The sequence below is a fragment of the Saccopteryx bilineata genome, chromosome 6 (genome assembly GCF_036850765.1).
Source record: "Saccopteryx bilineata isolate mSacBil1 chromosome 6, mSacBil1_pri_phased_curated, whole genome shotgun sequence".
Lineage (NCBI taxonomy): Eukaryota > Metazoa > Chordata > Mammalia > Chiroptera > Emballonuridae > Saccopteryx > Saccopteryx bilineata.
The window spans coordinates 12,364,574-12,385,617 of NC_089495.1; the positions used below are offsets into that span (position 1 = coordinate 12,364,574).

General features: G+C 39.8%; 1 protein-coding gene across 1 annotated transcript in view; it reads left to right on the forward strand.

Moving 5' to 3' along the window:
* Positions 1–21,044, forward strand: part of TRAPPC11 (trafficking protein particle complex subunit 11) — a 42,258-nt gene that overhangs the window by 9,297 nt on the left and 11,917 nt on the right. The window contains exons 6-25 of the mRNA XM_066235342.1: positions 1,203–1,302; positions 2,215–2,288; positions 3,863–3,959; positions 5,604–5,737; positions 6,383–6,530; positions 8,627–8,720; positions 9,443–9,522; positions 9,619–9,697; positions 9,779–9,833; positions 10,170–10,315; positions 10,725–10,786; positions 10,907–11,039; positions 11,666–11,796; positions 15,278–15,433; positions 16,892–17,079; positions 17,197–17,345; positions 17,522–17,643; positions 18,150–18,269; positions 20,017–20,082; positions 20,645–20,801. Coding sequence (XP_066091439.1) covers positions 1,203–1,302; positions 2,215–2,288; positions 3,863–3,959; positions 5,604–5,737; positions 6,383–6,530; positions 8,627–8,720; positions 9,443–9,522; positions 9,619–9,697; positions 9,779–9,833; positions 10,170–10,315; positions 10,725–10,786; positions 10,907–11,039; positions 11,666–11,796; positions 15,278–15,433; positions 16,892–17,079; positions 17,197–17,345; positions 17,522–17,643; positions 18,150–18,269; positions 20,017–20,082; positions 20,645–20,801 — 2,291 coding nt within the window. The remainder of the gene's footprint in view (positions 1–1,202; positions 1,303–2,214; positions 2,289–3,862; positions 3,960–5,603; positions 5,738–6,382; positions 6,531–8,626; positions 8,721–9,442; positions 9,523–9,618; positions 9,698–9,778; positions 9,834–10,169; positions 10,316–10,724; positions 10,787–10,906; positions 11,040–11,665; positions 11,797–15,277; positions 15,434–16,891; positions 17,080–17,196; positions 17,346–17,521; positions 17,644–18,149; positions 18,270–20,016; positions 20,083–20,644; positions 20,802–21,044) is intronic.

A 21,044-nucleotide genomic window follows, 5' to 3' on the forward strand; every position in this document is an offset into this window, starting at 1 on the left:
GGATTTGACTTTGTGAAACTGAGTTTAGAGTGAATAACAGGATTTATCAGGCCTACGTGCTCTTAATTCTCTGTAGTAACTTATTTTATAGGTGTTTTATCTCTGAGTGCATATCTAACCTGAAAAAGAAAACCAAGCCTATCTTTCATCTTTACTGACATAATCTAGATTAATAATACAGGTTTCTTTGTTGAGAAGAATTTTTTTAAATCATTCGGAATAACCTCCAGATAGATTTCCGGCTACTGTAAGATTAGACACTCTAGTAAGTGTCTTCTTGTTACTCGTTTAAAAAACTGAAAAGTTCAGCTTATTTCAGTTCAGCTTGGGTTAATAATATTCTTTCAAACATAATACAGTTCAAAGTTAAAATCTAATTTAAATTTTTTTCATATTTAAAAACATTTTAATTGTATCTTTGAAAATAGGAAATGTTAACCTAGAAAGTCCAATTTAAATAGGAGTATCTAATTTTGACTTAGCCATTCTTTCTTTTTTTCTTTGTACTTGCCTCAGATGTATTTAAATCCTTTGAGTACAGCTTCAGAATTCTGTTTAATGAGGAGGCGGGAAGCGCTTGAGGCTCCAGCCTGATCTGAGCAGGAGTTCAGCTTGCTTTCGAGCCCAGCCGCAGGAGCGTGCGGGATGTCTGTTCTCGCGAGGCCTCTGCCTTGCGGGCTGTCCCCAGCCTGGCTGTCCGAGCACCCGGGGGCCTCGGGGTCAAGGGGTGAAGTGGGCTTTCAGTCACACAAATGTTTCTTCACCTCATTTGCCAGTTCTCATTTTTTGCTTCTTTTCCCATTAGTTTTCTTCTTCTTTCAACCCTAAATATTAAAATCATAAAAAAAAAAAACAACGGTAAAAAATCTAATTGAGTCTTGGATATCTGTTTCTTTTGGACTTATAAAATTATAAAATAGAAGTGAAGTAATCTTAGAGGTTACCAAATTTTTACAAATTACAAAAAGTTATTTTTTATCAGTTTTTAGATTGTAAATAATTTTAAATGCCTTTTCAGAAGTTTTGGTTTTAGATTTTTAAATCTAAAATTCAAGTTTTATTTTACTTCTCTTAATCATGAGGTAAACTAGATATTATCGCTGTCAGAATTTTACTTTCATTTCTTACAGTTATGATTATTAAACAGTTTGGTTTAAAATAACTTTAGTGTTTGAATGTTGTTTTTACTTTAAAAACAATAGATTAGAAAACGCCTTTTATGAACATGCACAGACTTACTACTACACGGAGATCAGAAGAGTGAAATCTCATAAAGAATTTTTGAATAAAACAACACACCAGGTACGTGGTTTTTCCTGAAGGAAATAATAGACGCATTGTAGGGCAGATAATCATTGCCGACTAATTTGAGGGAGCCGGTGAATGTCTTTAATACTTTAATGTTTTTAAATGGCTTCAGTACTTTTAAAACATTTAAAAGCTAATGAGTTTTTGTATCCTTTGCCCTTAGAGTTTTTTAAGGTAGATTTTATAGCCTTTATTTATTTATTATTGTTCTATTGATTTGAGGGAGAGAGGAGGAGGAAGGGAGAGAGAGAGTGAGGCATCATCTTGTTGTTCACCCATTTGTTCTATCTGGTGTGCTCTCATAGAGTACTTCTCGTATGTGCCCTGGCCAGGGTCAAACCGTCAACCTCGGGCATTCCAGGGTGACACTTTATCTACTGACCTACCTGGCCAGGGCTTTATAGCCTTCTTTTTTTTTTTTTTTTTTACAGAGACAGAGAGAGAGTCAGAGAGAGGGATAGATAGGGACAGACAGACAGGAATGGAGAGAGATGAGAAGCATCAATCATTAGTTTTTTGTTGTGACACCTTTGTTGTCCCTTGATTGCTTTCTCATATGTGCCTTGACCATGGGGCTACAGCAGACTGAGTAACTTCTTGCTCAAGCCAGTGACCTTGGGTCCAAGCTGGTGAGCTTTGCTTAAACCAGATGAGCCGGCGCTCAAGCTGGCGACCTCAGGGTCTCAAACCTGGGTCCTCCACATCCCAGTCCGACGCTCTGTCCACTGCACCACCGCCTGGTCAGGCTGTAGCCTTCTTAACTACACGTATTTGTTGGAATGAGTCTTGAACTTCAATTTTGAATATTTTTCTTATATCCTTATGTCTCTTGTTAATAAAAATTATTCATATTTTCATATTTTTAAGAGAATGTGTGATAGTGATGATTTTAATTTTCTTTTTCAGCTTTTATTTGTTAGACATCAGTTCAAAATAGCTTTCTTCAGTGAACTCAAACAAGATACCCAGAATGCTCTGAAGTAAGTTTTTAACAGTTGTCAAACTGAAATTTTTCTTTATGTTAACAATAACATATTAATGCCAATTTCTGAATTATATCCAAACTAATTTTAAAATGTTTATGTTGGTGTAGATTTAGGTATATAGTTTTTACTGTAGCTTGTCTGGAGATGAATGGAGTCTAGTATTTTTTTAGATTTAAAAACATCCTTTTATTGGAAGTAAATTTTATAGTGTTATAAGGTTTTGTGGTCTACTTTAATTAAATGACATGATCTAAATAAACATAATATTAAATTTTCCCACTTTCTATTCCTTATTTGTCTATTCAGTAAAATGCTTGTGTTGAAACTGATTTCCAAAATTAAGTATACATTAAACATGATCTAAATCAGACTATGAATGTAATGTGTAGAGTGCATTTATTCAACTCAAGTATGGTTTTATTTTAACTATATTTGTTTATAGTGCTTGTCAGAAAGCATCATTTTTCATTCAGAGGCTCTGCTGAGAGCTTTGATGTGTAGGTACGGCTGTCTTGGTGACAGTTAAACATTTTAATCCTTTGCTGCATTTTAATAAAACATGATCTCTCTCTAGCTTTAGCTCAGTGTTTGAAGACTGGCGGTGGCAGTGTAACAAGGGATAAAAAACAGCAGTGTAGCCTCAAGTTGAGGACAGGCTAAGTGTACAGGAAGAAAAATAGAGAAACAAATAAAAATATGTCTGTCATTCAGAGCAATATTGCAGAAACCTCTTTTTGTGTGTGTTGTTACTGAAGGGCTAAGTACCAAATTGTGTTCTCCAAATCTCAGCAACTTCGGATAATTATAGAACAACTTCAGATAATTACAGCTGGCTTTACTGTATTTCATTTTTAATCTGTGGTAGTAGTTAGAAACCTTCCATTTTCGTTCTGTTCAAAAACAATTCTGGAAAGAAAATTTTCACCCGGTGAAGTTAGGAGCACCGTTTTCTTTGGAGAAGACTGTTGAGATTTCCTCCTTCATTCATGTTCAGGGAGGCCTCCTCCTGCCCGGCACCCTTCTCCTACGATTCTCTCTCCCTGAGCCCCAGCCGCGGGACACTTCCCCTCTGCAGCTTGTGCCCAGACCGGCGATGGCCACTGAACTCGAGCACAGACTTGGGTTTAGGAGCCATTGACCTATGCTGTCTTGATAGCACCTTCTTTCCTAATACAGTTCCTGTTTGTTTGCAAAGCTCGTGATGATGCTTTTAAGAAATACTTCCTGTTTAACAACACGAATTTTTAAATGTAACTCTGGACCACTGTCCACTTTACTTTTGTTTTTCAACTTATTTTCTATCAGTTATTGACAGATGTTGATGACAGAACAGTGTGCATATGGTGATCTGGTTCTTAGTGAAAAGTCATTGCATCTTCTTGCACATGATTAACCAATATACCACTTTTCAGGAACTCAGAAATTAACCTGTATATGTTATTGAGCTGTCAGTGCCCAGAAATGCTGACTCAGCATTGTCGCTGTTATTTTTAATAATTTTATTATTAGGAATCTTTTCTTAAAATGAACTTATACGTAATTAACGACCTTCTTCATGTTCCTCTTAGGAATTATAGGACTGCCTATAACCTTGTCCATGAGTTGAGAGCCCATGAGACTAATATTCTGGAAATTAAGACTATGGCAGGATTTATAAACTACAAGGTAATAGCTTTAATTCCAAATAAACAAAATTTGTCTGTTTCAGAGTATCTTTTTCAAATTTGAAAATTAAAAACAGTTACTTGCTCTGGAAAAGATTTGCTGAATTACGCACCTCTTTTATGTCCTGCAGCTCGAGGGCACCTGGTGCGTAGCAGCGGAGTGGACTGCTGGGTTTCGAGCTAATGAGTGTCCGAGTTCTCAGAGCAGTTTTACTGCTGCAGAACTCCTCTGGGGGGAGGGTCTTCTGTTGGGTTTTAAGTGGGAGCAGGAAGTGACAAGAAACTACTTCTATTACTGAAATGTAAAAGGTGCACCATAGAACCGTGTAAGGCTGCCGCGGTTTAATGGCAGAGCCGTAGGAAAGGTGTCTGTTCACCTTTGTGGACACTTTATACATGCTATTCACACATTTTAGGGTTATACATGGTGGAAATCGATGCCCCCAGAAGGCAAGAGAGGGCTGTTTGTTTTGCTTTTAATCTTGCCACATTCAGTATTCTAAAGATGGCTGGCACTGGGTTGGTCATGTGAGGGCAGATGGATACTTTAATTCATTGTTTTTGTAAATGTAGAAATTGGTCCAGCTTCTATAGAGATAATTTTTGCAATGACTAAAAATTTAAAGTGGATGTCCCTTTGACCTCGCAATTCCATTTCAGGAAATTTATCTGATATGTGTGCTAAAATTGCAGATCACACATATGAGGACATTTATTGCACCTGGTGATAGGAAAAGATTGGAAACCACCCAGAAATAAGTGACCGGTTAACATAAATTATAACTGCAAACAGTGGGTTATTATACAACTATTAAGAATGAGGCAACTTCATTGTTGATATGGAATGAGATTTAAGATACAGTGTTAGGTGAAAAAAGTAAGGCACAAAGCAGCATAGTTAGTGTGATGCTATTTGTGTAAAAATAAGTTTGTATATAAATGACAGACACATCATCGCCTGTGCATGGAATGTGTCGTGAAACCTATTCTGGGAGCTGGTTGCCTGTAGGGGGATTGGATAGATGAGAGGCTTAACTTTTCAAGGACAGTATTTCTTTATACCTAAAAAAATGAAATTAAGACTGGTAATAAATATATGGAAATAACTTTAGGTTTTGTTTCTTCTAATACACATAGATCATTACTTTTTTTAAATAGAATCCCCCACCAGAAGTTGTCAAGAATTTTTGTGATCCTTGTTTGATGTGGAGGCTACTGTGCTGTAAATGTGCTGCAGAAAATCTTGACTTTTCTGACAGTCTGAAACTGAAAGTTAGTCTGTTCTTTCTTAGTGACCTGCTGTTGCTATTTCATTTTTCTCCGTCTTTATGTTCTTCAGTGGGTATTTATTTTCATTCTGTTTTTATACTATTAAAATTCTTTGTCTGAGGTACAGAATAGACTTTGTACAATACTGAATAGTTTTATTTCATTTTTATCATTTTTATTTCACTTATCAAAAGGGCAAAATCTCTGGTTTTAGCACAACCATTCTGATAGAGAATCGCTGCATCGCAGAGAACTTCAGAGAAGGGAGCGTCGTAGTCTTTTTAAAGCTGGTCTCGAAGATTACACATTTTTAAGTGAATACACCTTTAGATTTTGATTTTCTTTTCTCTTTTGGGGTTGGTTTTACATTTTGCAGATCTGTAGGCTGTGCTTTCAGCACAATACCCCACTGGATGCAATTTCTCAGTTCCGAAAACACATAGACTTCTGCAAGAAAAAAATCGGGAGTGCGGAGCTGTCTTTTGAACATGCTGCCTGGATGTCTAAACAGTATGTTGTGAATTGTTCCTTTAGCATCTAGTTTTTACAAATGGGATTTGGAGGGTGGAATTAGCATGAACATTGAATCTAAATTGAATAAGATTTTTGTCACTAAGTAGGTTTTTAATGATCTTTCATAAAAATATGTTTCCAATACCTGTAAATATTGATTCATCCAATTGCTTAATGAAAATCCATTAATTGATGGTACTATCTCTTTCATTCAACATAATAATTGAGTTTCTTCCATGTGTGTCAGGATACTGAGAATAGAGCAGTGAATGAAACAAAATTCTTACTGACCGAGAACTTTCTGTTTGAAACTGATGTTTAAAAATGGCTAAAATGAAATTATTCCCAGTAACGTGGATGTATTTGAGTGGTGGGAACTATGCTGACATCTTGTTTGGTAGTATATGTATAAAGGCTTAGGAACAGAGAAAAGTTGACTTAGATACAGAATTTATGTTACCTACAGTTAATTAGTGTGTATTAGTATTCACATAAGAAACCTCACTAATTTATAGTTCATCAGTAGCAGTATTTTAATACAGCTTGCTGAGGTTATTGTTCTGGGATGAGTTTTCACAGAAGTAGCTTTTTCTTTCCTCTTGCTTCTGCATTCTTTATTTGATTGGGTTTTTTTTCTTTAAGATTCCAGGCTTTTGGAGACCTGTTTGATGAAGCCATTAAGTTAGGGCTGACGGCCATTCAGACGCAGAACCCTGGCTTCTATTACCAGCAGGCCGCGTACTATGCCCAGGAGCGCAAGCAGCTCGCCAGAGCCCTCTGTCACCATGAGGTCAGTTTCCGGCTCCCGTGGGGCCCGGCATGTAGGAATTTGATTCCTTTTCTCTTGAAAGAAGATAAAACTAATTTATAGGGGTAATTTTTTCCAATCCTTTGAATATAATCACTTTTTTATATTCTTAGGAATATAATTATTTTCAATTTTGGCCTGAGTACTCCATTTTACCTGTAAATTAAGAAGAACATTTTCTTTGAAGAACTAAGTTATGATTGTCAATAAGCTAGTGATTCAGACATGAGAAAATGACTTTAAAATAAAAGCCACAGTTGAGTCTGTGTCACACTGGAAGTCCAGCGTATGTTTCTGTGCTCATGCCTGTAGGAGTTTGGAGGATGCTGCAGGCACGTGCTTTATTTTGACCCAGCAGAGAGGCTAACTGTGGACTTCTTTCTCTTCCTTCTTTTCTCTTAAGAGTTTTCCTTCTTAAAAACTCTTAATCTGTTTGAGACATAATGTTAATTGCATAGTTTCTTAAACATGACATTTCATTTTGCCTTTCTCTTACGTAATTATATTTAGAGACTAGCTTTCCTATAGCATATTGTAATTTGAACACAGTACTTTGAAACTAGGTTTTATAAGGATATAAGGAAATGGGCATTAACAAATATCATAGTCTGGAATGTAAAATAACATTTCTGTCAAATAGCAATTTGAGGAGCCTCAGAATCATGCTTTTTTTTTCTTTGCTTTTTTTTTTTTTTTTTTTTACAGAGACAGAGAGAGTCAGAGAGAGGGATAGATAGGGACAGACAGACAGGAATGGAGAGAGATGAGAAGCATCAATCATTAGTTTTTCGTTGCAACACTTTAGTTCATTGATTTCTTTCTCATATGTGCCTTGACCGTGGGGCTTCAGCAGACCAAGTAACCCCTTGCTCAAGCCAGTGACCTTGGGTCCAAGCTGGTGAGCTTTGCTCAAACCAGATGAGCCTGCGCTCAAGCTGGCGACCTCAGGGTCTCAAACCTGACAGGTCCTCCGCATTCCAGTCCGACGCTCTATCCACTGTGCCACTGCCTGGTCAAGCGAATCATGCATATTTTTTGACTCAGAATTTTATTTTCAGAAAGCCTAGATAGAGAGATCCTAAGAGATAAGTACTAAGATTATTCATAAAGTCCTGACAGATTTTTTGTTATGTAAAATAGAAATAACAAGATGAACAGCTATGGGGAGTTTTTTAAGTGCAGAACCGGCAGCCTGAAAAATAGTGTTTTAGAATATTTAATGATGTGGTGAAATGTACAGAGTACATATAAGTGAAAGAAGCAGGGTGAAAACTTAGTCCGGTTGATAACAAATAAATGTTTGCATACACAGTCTGGAAGACTCATGTATATATTGCTAACAGTGGCAGTAGGTTTATAAGTGATTTAAATGTCCTTTTTCTTTTGGATGTTTTCTGCAGTTTTTGACAATGTACTTGTATTATATTTTAGTTTCAGAAAAGAAAAGTTATAAAAAAAATAAAGCAGTATAAATCTGTAAATTCTTGGAGCCAAAGGTATCCCTCCTCCACCAATATCAGGACTTAAACACAATGATAAATGAGGAAAATAATGCCTTTCTAAAACTCTTTATAACATTACTAAAAATTTACTTATATGTATAGAATAAACATCAATCATAATTTGTAGCAATTTTTACTGGTAAAAAGAAAATGTGAAGAAATTAGTTCTGTAAGTTCTCACTTAATGTTGATAGATTCTATGACTTCAAGCTAAATGATATATAATGAAACCAGTTTTACCATAATCGAATTGATATAAACAAGAGTTAAGTCCTAGGGGCATTTTATCAATATTACAACGAAGGACATTATTCAAGGACTTGCTGTCCAAGAACTCATTTGTCAGAATCAGGTTGATTTATTCAATTTAATTCTTTTGAGGCCACCTGAACATTAAATTTTGGCTTAGTAATTTTTGTGAAAATTTAATTTATGTTAAAATAGTCACAACTTTAATATCTGAATGTGTTTGGTATTTGTATTTATGAACACTTTTATTCTTTCAAAAATTGAGGGAGAGTTGGTTTGTGTTGGGTTTTAATAAACGCTTATTTAGGGTTGTGTTTTAATTTACAGGCTTCTGTAACGTATCCCAATCCTGATCCCTTAGAAACACAAACAGGCGTTCTTGACTTTTATGGACAGAGGTCATGGCGACAAGGAATACTAAGTAAATAATTTTTCCCTCCTCTTTTTTCTCTCCACCTCAAAAGGCAAATATTGCTATCATAATTTTTCCATGGGCTGCATTAGGCATAACAAATGATGAGGGGAAAATGTATGCTTTTTAAACATTTTTCAAAACATTTTCAGTTTTTTAGTGTTTAGACTGTTTCGTTTGTATCACTACATCTCAGAATAACTTAAAATTAAAGATGTGGGTATGATTAAAATGTTTGTTGTCTTAAATGATACAATTAATAAGCCACTCTGGTCTATTTAAAAATTTTAATTCTATTTGACTTTAATGATATAGTTGATGTTTTAAAACAGCATTAATTTGTATCACCTTAAAAATAATTTCTCTGCACCGTTTTTGCGTTGTATACCTATTTAATCTGAGCAATTTCTGTAGCAAGTGTTGAGAAATTATTTACTTTAATCTCCAAGAAGTGTATTCTCTGTAGAGAATGATGTTGGTATTATACTTCAGGCGGTTGATTTCAGCTGGGAAAAAAATAGTGAGCTCAGTGGTGTTCTCTTTTAAACAGAGGTCACAGAGAAGTTTCCATGGCGGAAACGCTGTCTCTTACAGTCTTTAAAATTCTAGAATGTTTGAGAATTTTAAATCCATTACATGAAAGGATTCAAGGAGTGTACACAATCAATGTTCATGTGAAGACTTTATGGTAAATAAGCTCTCTAAAATGGGCTGTGTCTTATCTTACACAGGTTTTGACCTTTCTGATCCTGAAAAGGAGAAGGTGGGAATTCTCGCCATTCAGCTGAAGGAGAGGAATGTTGTTCACTCTGTGAGTTTTTTTCCAGTGTCAGCTATTTTTACAGTATTAAGGGAAAGCATGAGATTGTTTTAATTGGAAGGTTTCACACTTAATCTTTTCGAACAGGAAATAATCATAAGTCTTCTGAGCAATGCGGTTGCGCAGTTTAAGAAGTACAAGTGTCCTAGAATGAAAAGCCATCTAAGTATGTATCCATAACATGCTGCAGTTTCTCCAAGTTTGAATAATTTTAAGTTATGTACACCAAATCTTTTTCCTTTTATAGTGGTTCAGATGGGAGAGGAATATTACTATGCAAAGGATTATACCAAAGCTTTGAAGTGAGTCCCCTTTACTATTTATTGTTACACGTATTCTGGTTACCTTACAGCAAAATTAGAATAGAAGTTTATATTGAAGGATTTGTTATTTCCATGTTTATTTCTACTTCTGTTAAACTCCATGTCAGTGGTATTTTTTTCAAGTACTGTCTACTAGTACGATCATTTTCGAAGTCTTAGGACACCTTACATTTCTGTGAAAATACCTCTTAAACTATGTCAGAAAGACTTGCTGAGGTTTATGTAAAGTGAGTAGAGCGCTGTCTTTTCTCCGAGAACCCTCAGACCCTCTCTCGGGAGCTGGCTCAGCCTGGCTCCCACCCTGCCGCCCCCCAGGTTGCTGGACTACGTGATGTGTGACTATCGGAGTGAGGCCTGGTGGACGCTGCTCACGTCCATCCTGACGACCGCTCTGAAGTGTTCCTACCTCATGGCCCAGTTAAAAGACTACATTACTTATTCCCTAGAACTCCTTGGAAGAGGTAACTTGAGTTATTTTTTTCAGCAAAATTCTGAATTTTTAGAGTTATTTAGCAAGTTTAAGCTCGTGGGAAGAGTAGCTGTCTCAGATATTTGGTAGTACTTTTACCATGTACAAGTTCCTTTGTGAAGTGACGGGGTTCGTACCATTTATGGAACTTAAAATAGTTAAGAAAAGCAGAAGTTTTCTGCCGTTTTAAAACATGGAAATAAAATAATTTTTCACATAGACTTAAATGCAAGTATATAAAGTGTTGGGGCTAACTTTTAGAAACTGTGCTGTCTGTCAATTTTCTGGAATTGTGTTTAGCAGAGGTGTTTATTCTACAATTTTTTTGTACCTTAAATGGGGTAGTGGACTTACTTGCGTGTCTTACAGTTCCAAATCTTTTCCGTCTTTCTTCATATTAGCTTCCACTCTGAAAGATGACCAGAAATCTCGGATAGAGAAGAATCTCATCAGTGTTCTAATGGTAGGTTGGAATTCTTCATGTAAAGTAAGTTCTGGGGATACCTATATCCCTAGATCTGCATCTCTGCGTGGGTGCTTTTTAGAAGTAGCTGAACGACTCTTTCACTCTGTGTTGGTGCAGAATGAAAGTCCTGACCCGGAACCTGACTGTGATGCCTTAGCCGTGAAAACTGCTCAGAAGCTGTGGGCCGACCGGGTCTCCCTGGCCGGCAGCAACGTCTTCACAATTGGAGTACAGGACTTCGTGCCATTCGGTGGGCAGCCAGCATCTGCAGGAGCGTTTCAGGGAAATCATCCTTGTTGCTACCAAATGAATAGGCGCAGAATAATAATTATAAAAGTCAAAGAAAGACTTCAAAGTATAGTCATTTCATAGGGAAACTGATTTTTTGTTTTACCCCATTGGTGATCAAAATTTTAAATAGTTTGCCTTACATTTATTTATTTGTAGTTCAGATGTTATTTGAAACTCATTTGAAAAGATTTATTTAGAAAGCTTGTGCTTCTCTGACCAGGGCAGGTATATTGAAATAAATCAAAAGTAACAAAATAGTTCTTTTTCCTTCAGAATTCTGTCAGTTGCATTTCAGGAGCAACTATGTTTTTAAAATTAAAGATGGTTTTAGAACTGTATATAAATTCGGTTTGTGGTCTGAAACACAAGCTCCATATGTCTGTTGAAGTGTTTCAAGTGCAGGAGTCAGTAGGAATGTCTAGTGTAGTGTGCTCCACCTGCAGGGTGGGGGGTCCAGTGTAGTGCAGTCCTCCTGCAGACTGGGCGTGGCCCTCCTGCATAGTGGGCGTGGCTTCAGGGGCGGTGAAGGGGGGCGGCCAGTGTGCATGCTAGTGTGTGACTTGGCCTTTTTTGTTTTGTTCCCAGTACAATGCAAAGCCAAGTTTCACGCCCCAAGCTTCCACATCGATGTTCCCGTGCAGTTTGATATTTATCTGAGGGCTGATTGTCCACATCCCATTAGGTTTTCTAAGCTCTGCGTCAGCTTTAATAATCAGGTAATGCTTCCTTTTGATGTGTCTTCCCATGTGTGCATCTTGTTCTAGCTTCTGTTAAATTAGATAAAATGAGCTTCATAAATTTTAGGTCTTAATGATTTTGTAGTACAAATTAAAATTGAATGTGTCTATAGTTCTCAACTTCTGTATCAGTCATTCAAACTTTACATTTTTCCTATTATTTTTGTTTTCACTCCATGCTTATGAAATCTAAGAACTTTGTCTATGCATTTTTATAATGATATAACTTGAATTTCAAATAAGATATGTCAGAATGAATATAATTTTCAAAATTGTTTGTTTTACAACCTAGAGTGGATGTTAGTTTTTCATCATTGAACTGTCTAAGTTTGGTGTGAAAGTATTTGAGGTGGGAGAGATGGGAGTGGTGGGTAACTGTGTAAAGGTGTGCTCTCCACTTCCCGTCCCCAGAGCTCTGAGTTTGATGTGAAAGTAGTTGAGGCGGGAGAGATGGAAGTGGTGGGTGACTGTCAATGTGTGCCCTCCACTTCCCGTCCCTAGAGCTCTAAGTTTGATGTGAAAGTATTTGAGGTGGGAGAGATGGGAGTGGTGGGTGACTGTGTCAATGTGTGCTCTCCACTTCCCGTCCCCAGAGCTCAGCACAATGAACTTGAACAGTCTGGATAGTGTCAGTGCACACATATAGAAGCAACTTTTTTCTGCAGAATTGGGATCATTCTGCATTTCCCATATTTGAACACTTTTGTAGTGTGGGATAGTCTAGTTAAGTACTCAGTTACATTCCAATTATTTCGGTTATAAGCTCCCTAATAGAGAATTACCTTCTGGCCACCCAGAAAGTATATTGAGCCTTTTAACCAGCAAGCACTTACCGAGAGGTACCACATCCTTAGTGTCATGGTGAACCGGAAGATGTTGAGCAGATGTGAACCCCATTAAAATATAGGCATCTGGGGGCAAATGCCAGGACTGACTGACAGATGGCCTGAGAAGGAGATGAGAACTGGACTGTGGGCTGTGGGCTAGAAATACAGTGATAGTCGGCATGCTAGAGAGAAGGGAGGTAGTTTCGGGCGGGAATATACAATTCAGACAGGTGTGGAGACCAGAGTGGAGAGCATGTCCAGCAGTGGAAACTGAACGGGAGCAGGAGTGCCCGCTCTGCTGGTGGCCGGTGGGGACAGGAGCCTTGTGAGAGGAGAGGGCGGGGGTGGGGGCGCTGGTAGGAGAGGGGGCGGTGGTCTGAAGGAACCGGAGGGGTTAAACGGAGACGGGCTAGTGAGTAGAAGTCTCATAAGATTTATTCATTTATTTGTGTTCTGTCTATCTATTTATTTATTGGATGGTAGTAAAGAATATTATCTGTTTTAATAAAGTTGGGGTTTTTTTGACTGGTGAGAACTGAGAAGTGTTCCTATAATGGAACATTTAGATGCACCTGGGTCTCCTGAAGATTACTGTGTTCATTCAACTTCAAATCACTACCCAAGGATTTCTTCTAATTAGTTTGAGAATTTTAAAGCAGAAGCTTTAAGAAAATTTATTCCAGTAGCAACATAGAGGGAAAGAAACGTGAAAAGCAGTCAGAGACTGTGGTTATGACCCAGTTCAGAGGCCCCTCCCTGACCTCCTGTGTGAGGATGTGGGTGAGAGGCTGTGGCTGAGGGAAGGGATGCAGGAGACAGTTAAGGAAGTCCGGGTTCCTGAGCTTTCCTGGGGGACAGAGAGTGGGGGTAGGGTGAGCCAAGGACAGGACCTAGCTTTTAAAGGCCAGAGCTTTTTATTTCATTTACTTTTTAATTAATTTGTACAGCTTTGTTGAGATAGGACATATAACATTATATACATTTAAAGTGCACAGCATGATGATTTGATAGCATGCATACCGCAGAATGATGACCACAGTCAGGTTAGTGAACACATCTATCAGCTCACATAATTAACCTTTTGTGATGTGTGGGGAGACACCTGGGATCATTATAATCTCTTAGCAGCTTTCAGTGATAGCACAGTGTTGTTCATTATTGTCGCTGTTCGTTACAGCCGGAACGTACTCTTCTTGTAACTGGTAGTTTGTACTCTGACCAACATCTCTCCCCCACCCACCCCACCCGAGGGAGCTACCGTTGTGCCGTTTCTGCGGGTGACGATTTCAGACATCAGTAAGATCGTCCAGGGTTGGGACGGCAGCGTTAGTACGGCTGTTCACGCTCGGGTTGGCTGCTCCCTCTCCCACCTGCCTCTTCCTCACCTTCTGTCCCCTAAAGCCCCACCTGCTCGGGCACCTCCCTGGCGCACATGGCCCGTTGACACAGCCGGGCTCCACGGCCTGTCCCAGTCCTTGTCACAGCTGTGCCATCACTTGTCTGTGTGGTGACTTGTAAATCCCGCTTTTCCTTACTGGACCGTCGGCGCCACGAGGACAGGTGATCTGTTGGCTCACCAGGAAACATGGCTCGCTGGCAGTGAGGAGTTAGGGTCAGTGTAGAGGCCCTGCTTCTGCTCTGCTCAGATCCTACTCTTCTAGTTCTTTTCTCCTTTAAACAACGAACATAGGTTGCTTTTATAATTAAAGGGCAATGAAAATATTAAACTGAAGCAGTTAGTTTTTAGAGTTATGTTATATGAAACTCACGTTCGAGTCACAAGGAAAGTAGTAGCAAGTTGTTGGGCCTCCTAGGCCTGGAATACAAACGGATATCAGAGCGCGAGTGTGAACCGTCCCTGTAAGGGTTTCCCGTGGGGAGAATCCGTCCGCTGGACTGGGGACCTCCCGGAGGTTCTGCCGTGTCCCGCCCGCGTGGGGAGTCCGCGGACTTACACCGAGAGGCTTCATTCAGTTCCTCACCCGTGAGAGCAGGCTGCTCGCCAGGGGGCGGCGCTTCATGGGAGGCGCGCTGCGTGGGAAGAGGTGGTGGAATTACCCTCCAGCAGTTGTGTGTGAGCTCTCCAGTAAGGAAACAGGGCAGAACTGGAAGTTTTTACCTGGGAAACCTCAGTACAGAGGTGCAGAATGGGTGGGCGTGGAGAGACTACGGAGAGGTGAACATAGACGGAAAAGCGCTGAAAGTCCACGACTGAGGCTTCGGGAACCTCTGAGTTCAGGGGACAAGAAGAAGCAAAAAGGGCCGACCTTGAAGGAAGGAAGAACAGGAAGCAGCAGTTGTGGCGGATGAGAAACTAGAGATTCTGTAGGGTCACAGGAGCCACGTCTTTAAGAAAAGGGGATGACAGCATCCACTGCCACAAAGAGCAGACCTTTGTTTCTCTCTCCGAGAGTGTTTTTAGACATAAGCTCTGTGTGGTGAATTGCCTCTGTCTTGTGGGGCAGTGAGTGGACAAGGCTCCCACTGCATACAAAACTTCTTTCTGTTAATAACTTCGGAACGCTCCTGTTTTAGTAGAGGCAAACTTAACCAGCTCGCTCGGTGTCTAGTGTAAGCAAAACGTGTGACAGTTGATGTTTATAAACTGTGGCCCTTGCTTACCTCTTTTTCAGGAATACAACCAGTTCTGTGTCATCCAAGAAGCATCCAAAGCAAGTGAAGTTTTAGAAAATTTGACTCAGGGAAAGATGTGCTTAGTTCCTGGTAAAACAAGAAAGTTTTTATTTAAATTTGTTGCAAAAACTGAAGATGTGGGAAAGAAAATTGAGGTTAGTTATGAAATTTTTTTCTGAGGTATTTTAAAGGATCAAAGTGTATGTATATGTCAGGAAAAAATGTAAATAATATAGAAGATTATTAAGTAAAAAATGAAAGCCTGCCGCTTGGACTGTCCGAGGGAGGCTGTTCGTGATGGATTGGGAGGTTTCCTTCCATTGAGAACGTGCACTCTGCATAAGATTTCTTACCTAATAGTGTAGATTAGACATTATTTCCTATTTGTAGATGAGACCAACCTTATTTTTTAATGGTGACATAATTCCTTAAGGTATTAAATAAAATATATGTTATATGGTAAGCAATTATGTTTTATATAATGACAACTCAATCTAAAGATTTATAGCATTTTGATGTTTAAACGTTGCTGATTCCATATTTTTAAAGAAAGAAGTAAAGATATATATTTTAAAGGATTCATTTAATGTAGATAATTAAAATGCCTTTCAGACATAAATGATGAAAGTAGTGTTTTTATTGAGCATGAATTTGGAGCCAAACTACATGGATTTAAATTGCAAGTCTCTAGTTTACTAGTTTGTGACTCTGGGCAGTTCCTTGACCTCTTGATATCTCAGTTTATTCACCTGTAAAATGGGGGTGATACTTGTACTTATCTCTCCATGTTTCATCATTAAATGAGCTAGTTAATGTAAAGTGCTTGGAATAGTCACTAGCTGTAGTAATACTCATTAAGTGCAAGCCCTCTGGGCTTGAATGAGAGTGGTTGCTAATGTGAACTTGGGACCTTTTCTAAGATAGAAACATAAGGCACTACCAGTATTCCCATAACACTTCCTGTGACTCTGTTGAATTTATTATTAACCAATATCCATAAGTTTTTGCTCGTTCATTTTAAAAAGTCTTCATGATTTTAAGTAAATCCCTACTTACATTTTTTTACAAGTTACCTAAGGAAGTCTGTCAGAGGTAAAAATTACAATTAATAATACTATTGTGAGTACATTTGTTAATGGATTTAGTTGAAAAGAACGTTTAGTCAATGAGTGCAGAATTCAACTGCTCGACCCTAGATGTCTTCAGAAAAACCGGGTGGGGTTAGCTCATGAGTATGTTAATAGTTATCAGAGCAGCCGTGCATCTACCTCAGCAGCCGGTTGAGGACCTGTTAGTTACATCAGGTATTATGCCAGCACCAAAATAACAGTCCGTGTCTGAGCTAGAAAGTCAGCTTGCTGTCTCTGTGTAAAGGTAAAGGAGGTGGCCCTTAGCATCCTGTTACTCAGTGTCCCGGCTAATGGATGGCTAGGATAAGACTAACTGCAGGTGTCACTCCCTGGGTCTCTATATGAACTTCGTAGACCAGCCGTCTGCGATGTCATTTGTTGAGAAGGGTCGGCGGCAAACGAGAACCAGCTGTGTCATTTGTTGAGAGGGGTCGGCGGCAAACGAGAACCAGCTGGCGTTTCTGACAGCCCTCCTCCTTTTAGATCACCTCTGTGGACCTGGTTCTGGGCCAGGAGACAGGACGGTGCGTGGTTTTAAACTGGCAGGGAGGAGGAGGAGATGCAGCCTCCTCCCAAGAAGCCTTGCAGGCCTCACGTTCTTTCAGAAGACGCCCCAGGCTCCCCGACAATGAGGTCCACTGGGACAGCGTCATAATTCAGGCAAGCACGATGTGAGTCGGCCTGGTGAGGCGGGGTGCGGAAGGTCTTCTCGTTTATTTTAAATTCTGCGTTTGAATAACTTGTTTTTTAAAACAATCGGCTACTTAGCTATGGTATTTTTCCCAAAGGATCATTTCCAGAGTGCCAAACATTTCGGTGCACCTGCGACATGACCCTCCTGCCCTGATGAATGAAATGTACTGTTTGGCTGTGACTGTTCAGTCCCACGAAAAGACCCAGATCAGAGACGTGAAGCTCACTGCTGGTTTAAAGCCTGGTAAACATTCCTTTTACATTTGGTCTGTATTAATGCAACATGAAATAAACACCAGTGGTGTCAGCTCTGGACGTTTCTTTAAGCTATGATTATGATATAGTGTTCTTTATGCAGTAGATTGTTGGGATAATGTTTGCATTCTCTGTATTTTAAAACACCAATGTTAATGCTTTTAGGACAGGATGCCAATTTAACTCAGAAAACTCAGGTGACTCTTCACGGAACAGAACTGTGTGATGAGTCCTGCCCGGCTTTACTCACTGACATCCCTGTCGGAGACTTGCACCCAGGGGAACAGGTAAAATTGGTCAACAGTGATTGGAGAGAGCATCTATTAGTTTGTAGTTTTAAATATGTAGTGAGTTTTAGAGCTTGTGAATAGCATTTCCTGAGACTAAAACACTGATTTAATGCACACTTTATGTCATGTTACATATTCAAGTGGGTAAGGTGTCTTACGTGGTCTTTATAGAAGGTATTGTAGAACAAATGACCCTAGGAAGGAGAATTAGTTGCCTGATAAAATAACTAAATAATACTAAATAACACTGAGTTTGTACCTTAGTGAAATAACATTTCAGTCAAAACTTTTGTTTCCAAACCAAACAGGAAGAAGTTGGAATGATGATAAAAGATGGAGTAGCAATGACCCCTTAGCTGTGACAGGAACAGCCCATAAAAAGGGTTCAGGAATTTAGCCAGTCAGTACAGTAAATTATATAAAGTGGGAATATTATCCTAGAATGTATTTCAGATGGGAATCTGTGATCATGATTGAATTAAACTGCTTGTACTTTGTGGCAGCTGGAAAAAACAGTGTATGTTCGCTGTGGCACTGTGGGGTCCAGAATGTTCCTCGTGTATGTTTCTTACCTCATCAACACAACTATTGAAGAGAAAGAAATTGTTTGCAAGTGTCACAAGGTATTTTTTTTTTCTGTATCTACTTAAGGAATAAATGTTCCTTTATTACTTGAGCTTACTTGTAAAATGAGAAGGTTATAGTGATTATCTTTCAAAGTTATTTCACCAAGAAGCACTGTTCTCATGGAATATCTTACAGGTCCTAGTGTCATTTGGGAGACATGTTTGGAAATTTAAATGGAAATGCCTTTCCTTCAGTGACTTAATCTCATTTTTACTGCCACGAGAACCTGCTTTGCGGGCCGTGCAGAAATGCAGTCGGCCAAATCTGAGCTAGCCCTTGAGTTGCACTTCCCTTGCAGACATTTTCTGTGGGGAAACACTGCGACCCCAGGCGTTCGACGCAGGGAGCCACCACACGCTTTCCCACCGCCAGAATAAGAACGCCATGCCTACCGATGACACTTTTAAAAAGGCAGCTTGCTGATGTTGAAAGAGGAAGTAGGCCCTGGCCGGTTTGCTCACTGATAGAGCATGGGTCTGGTGTGTGGGAATCTCAGGTTCTATTCCTGGTCAGGGCACACAGGAGAAATGACTATCTGCTTTTCCACCCCCCATGCCCTCCCCCTCTTTCTTTGTTCTTCCTCCATTGCTCCCCACCTCTTCTCCTCCCGCAGCCATGGCTCCATTGGTTCGAGCGAGTTGGCCCCGGGCACTGAGGATGGCTCCATGGCCTCACCTCAGGCACTAAGATAGCTCAGTTGCAGAGCAATGGAGCAGCAACCCAGATGGGCAGAGCATCGCCTAGTAGGGGGCTTGCCAGATGGATCCCAGTCAGAATCCATATAGGAGTCTCTCTGCCTCCCTTCCTCTCACTAAAAAAAAATAAATAAAAAAAATTAAAAAATTAAAAAAAAAAGGAAATAATTTGAAGCATATAATAATAATGTTTTAGTACATTGTCTCACTTAATGATGACCACCCTGTGAGATTGTGACGCCGACTGAGACAGTAGAACTTGCCCAAGGCCACATCACTGTGTCCAGGGTTGCACCGCTGGTGTGTGCCCAGTCCGGGTTAAACTCCAGATCAATCCAGCATTACAGCCCAAGTGCTTAGCCAGCATGACCTTTTTTAAAGGTTTCTCACCAACAGGGTGGCTTGATTGTTTCCAGAGACCTAATAGACCAGACCCACTGTTTTCTGAGTAGACTCCAGAGAAGAGATGTAGCATGTTGGTTAAAGACAGGCTCCAGGGTCAGAATTGGTTCACTTTCTCCTTTTGCGACTTATTAGCTGTGTGACAACTTCATCTTCAAATCGTATTAATAATTGCATCTGTTTCCTCGATTATGAGCATTACGTAATACTTGTGTAGTGATAACACTGTGTCCTATTACATTATTGTCATTGTCATCATTGTTACCGAGTCGAGGTGACAGAAGACCCAGAGTCTGCTGGCCACCACTAGCTATGGTCAACGGCCAATCGCTTAATATCTTCCTAAATCTCTGGTTCCTCTTCTCTAAAATGCAGCCCTGCCAGCCCCACCCACTTCCTCTGGATCCTGCAGTAAATAACCTGCAGGGAAGCCATGGGCAGTGTGATAAAAATACAGTGAGTTCATTAATTAGAAAAAAGCAATCTGGTCTCTATGGAGTTTTACAAACATCTATGGGAAAAATTCTAGGTTCTCATTATATAAATTGGGATTATTTAGATTATTTTGTATGCCTTCTGTTTTTAAAACATTACGTATTGTATGATTTAGAAAACCATTTTATGTACCTCTTACATTTTCCTGCAGGATGAAACTGTAACAATAGAAACCGTATTTCCATTTGATGTCGCAGTTAAATTTGTTTCTACGAAGGTATGACCCTGTGATGCATATTGGAAATCACGTAGGATACAGAAATGGACAGAAAAAGCCCTGGCCGAGTAGGTCAGCTGTTATAGAGCATTGTCCTGAAATGGAAAGATTGTGTGATCGATCCCCGGCTAGGGCACATACAGGAACAGATCAATATTTCTGTCTTTCTCTCTTCTTTCCTCTCTCTCTCTGAAATCAATAATAGAAAGAGAGAGAAAAGAAGGGAGGGAGGGAGGAAGGGAGAGATAGAGGGAAGGAGGGAAGGAAGGAAGGAAAGGAAAAGAAAGGAAAGAAAGAAATTAACAGAAAAAATAAAGGGGATTTGTGTAGTTTCTGACAGACCTTCTGTCTTTGTTTTTTTATTTATTCATTTTTTTTTTTTTTAGAGAGGAGAGGGAGAGACAGAGAGAGAGAAGGGGGGAGGAGCTGGAAGCATCAACTCCCATATGTGCCTTGACCAGGCAAGCCCAGGGTTTTGAACCGGCGACCTCAGCATTTCCAGGTCGACACTTTATCCACTGCGCCACCACAGGTCCAGACCTTCTGTCTTTGTTTGTGACAGTTTGAGCACCTGGAAAGGGTCTACGCCGACATCCCCTTTCTGCTGATGACGGAGCTCCTGAGTGCCTCGCCCTGGGCCCTCACTGTCGTCTCCAGTGAGCTACAGCTTGCCCCTTCCATGACGTCCGTGGATCAGCTGGAGTCCCAGCTGGACAAAGGTGAGAGTGTGGGCCATCCCACGTAATCTGCAGTAGACAGTTTTGTGCTTGCATTGTGTGTGTGTGCGCGTGTGCGCACATGTACGTGCATGTAGGCATGTGGGTAGGTTACCACAGAGTTAGCTTTTTGGAAGGGATGGAACTTGAGAATTATGCTCACAAAAGTAAATACATTAGCATTAAGGTGGAATTAGCATCACTTGACCAGGCGGTGGCGCAGTGGATAGAGCGTCGGACTGGGAT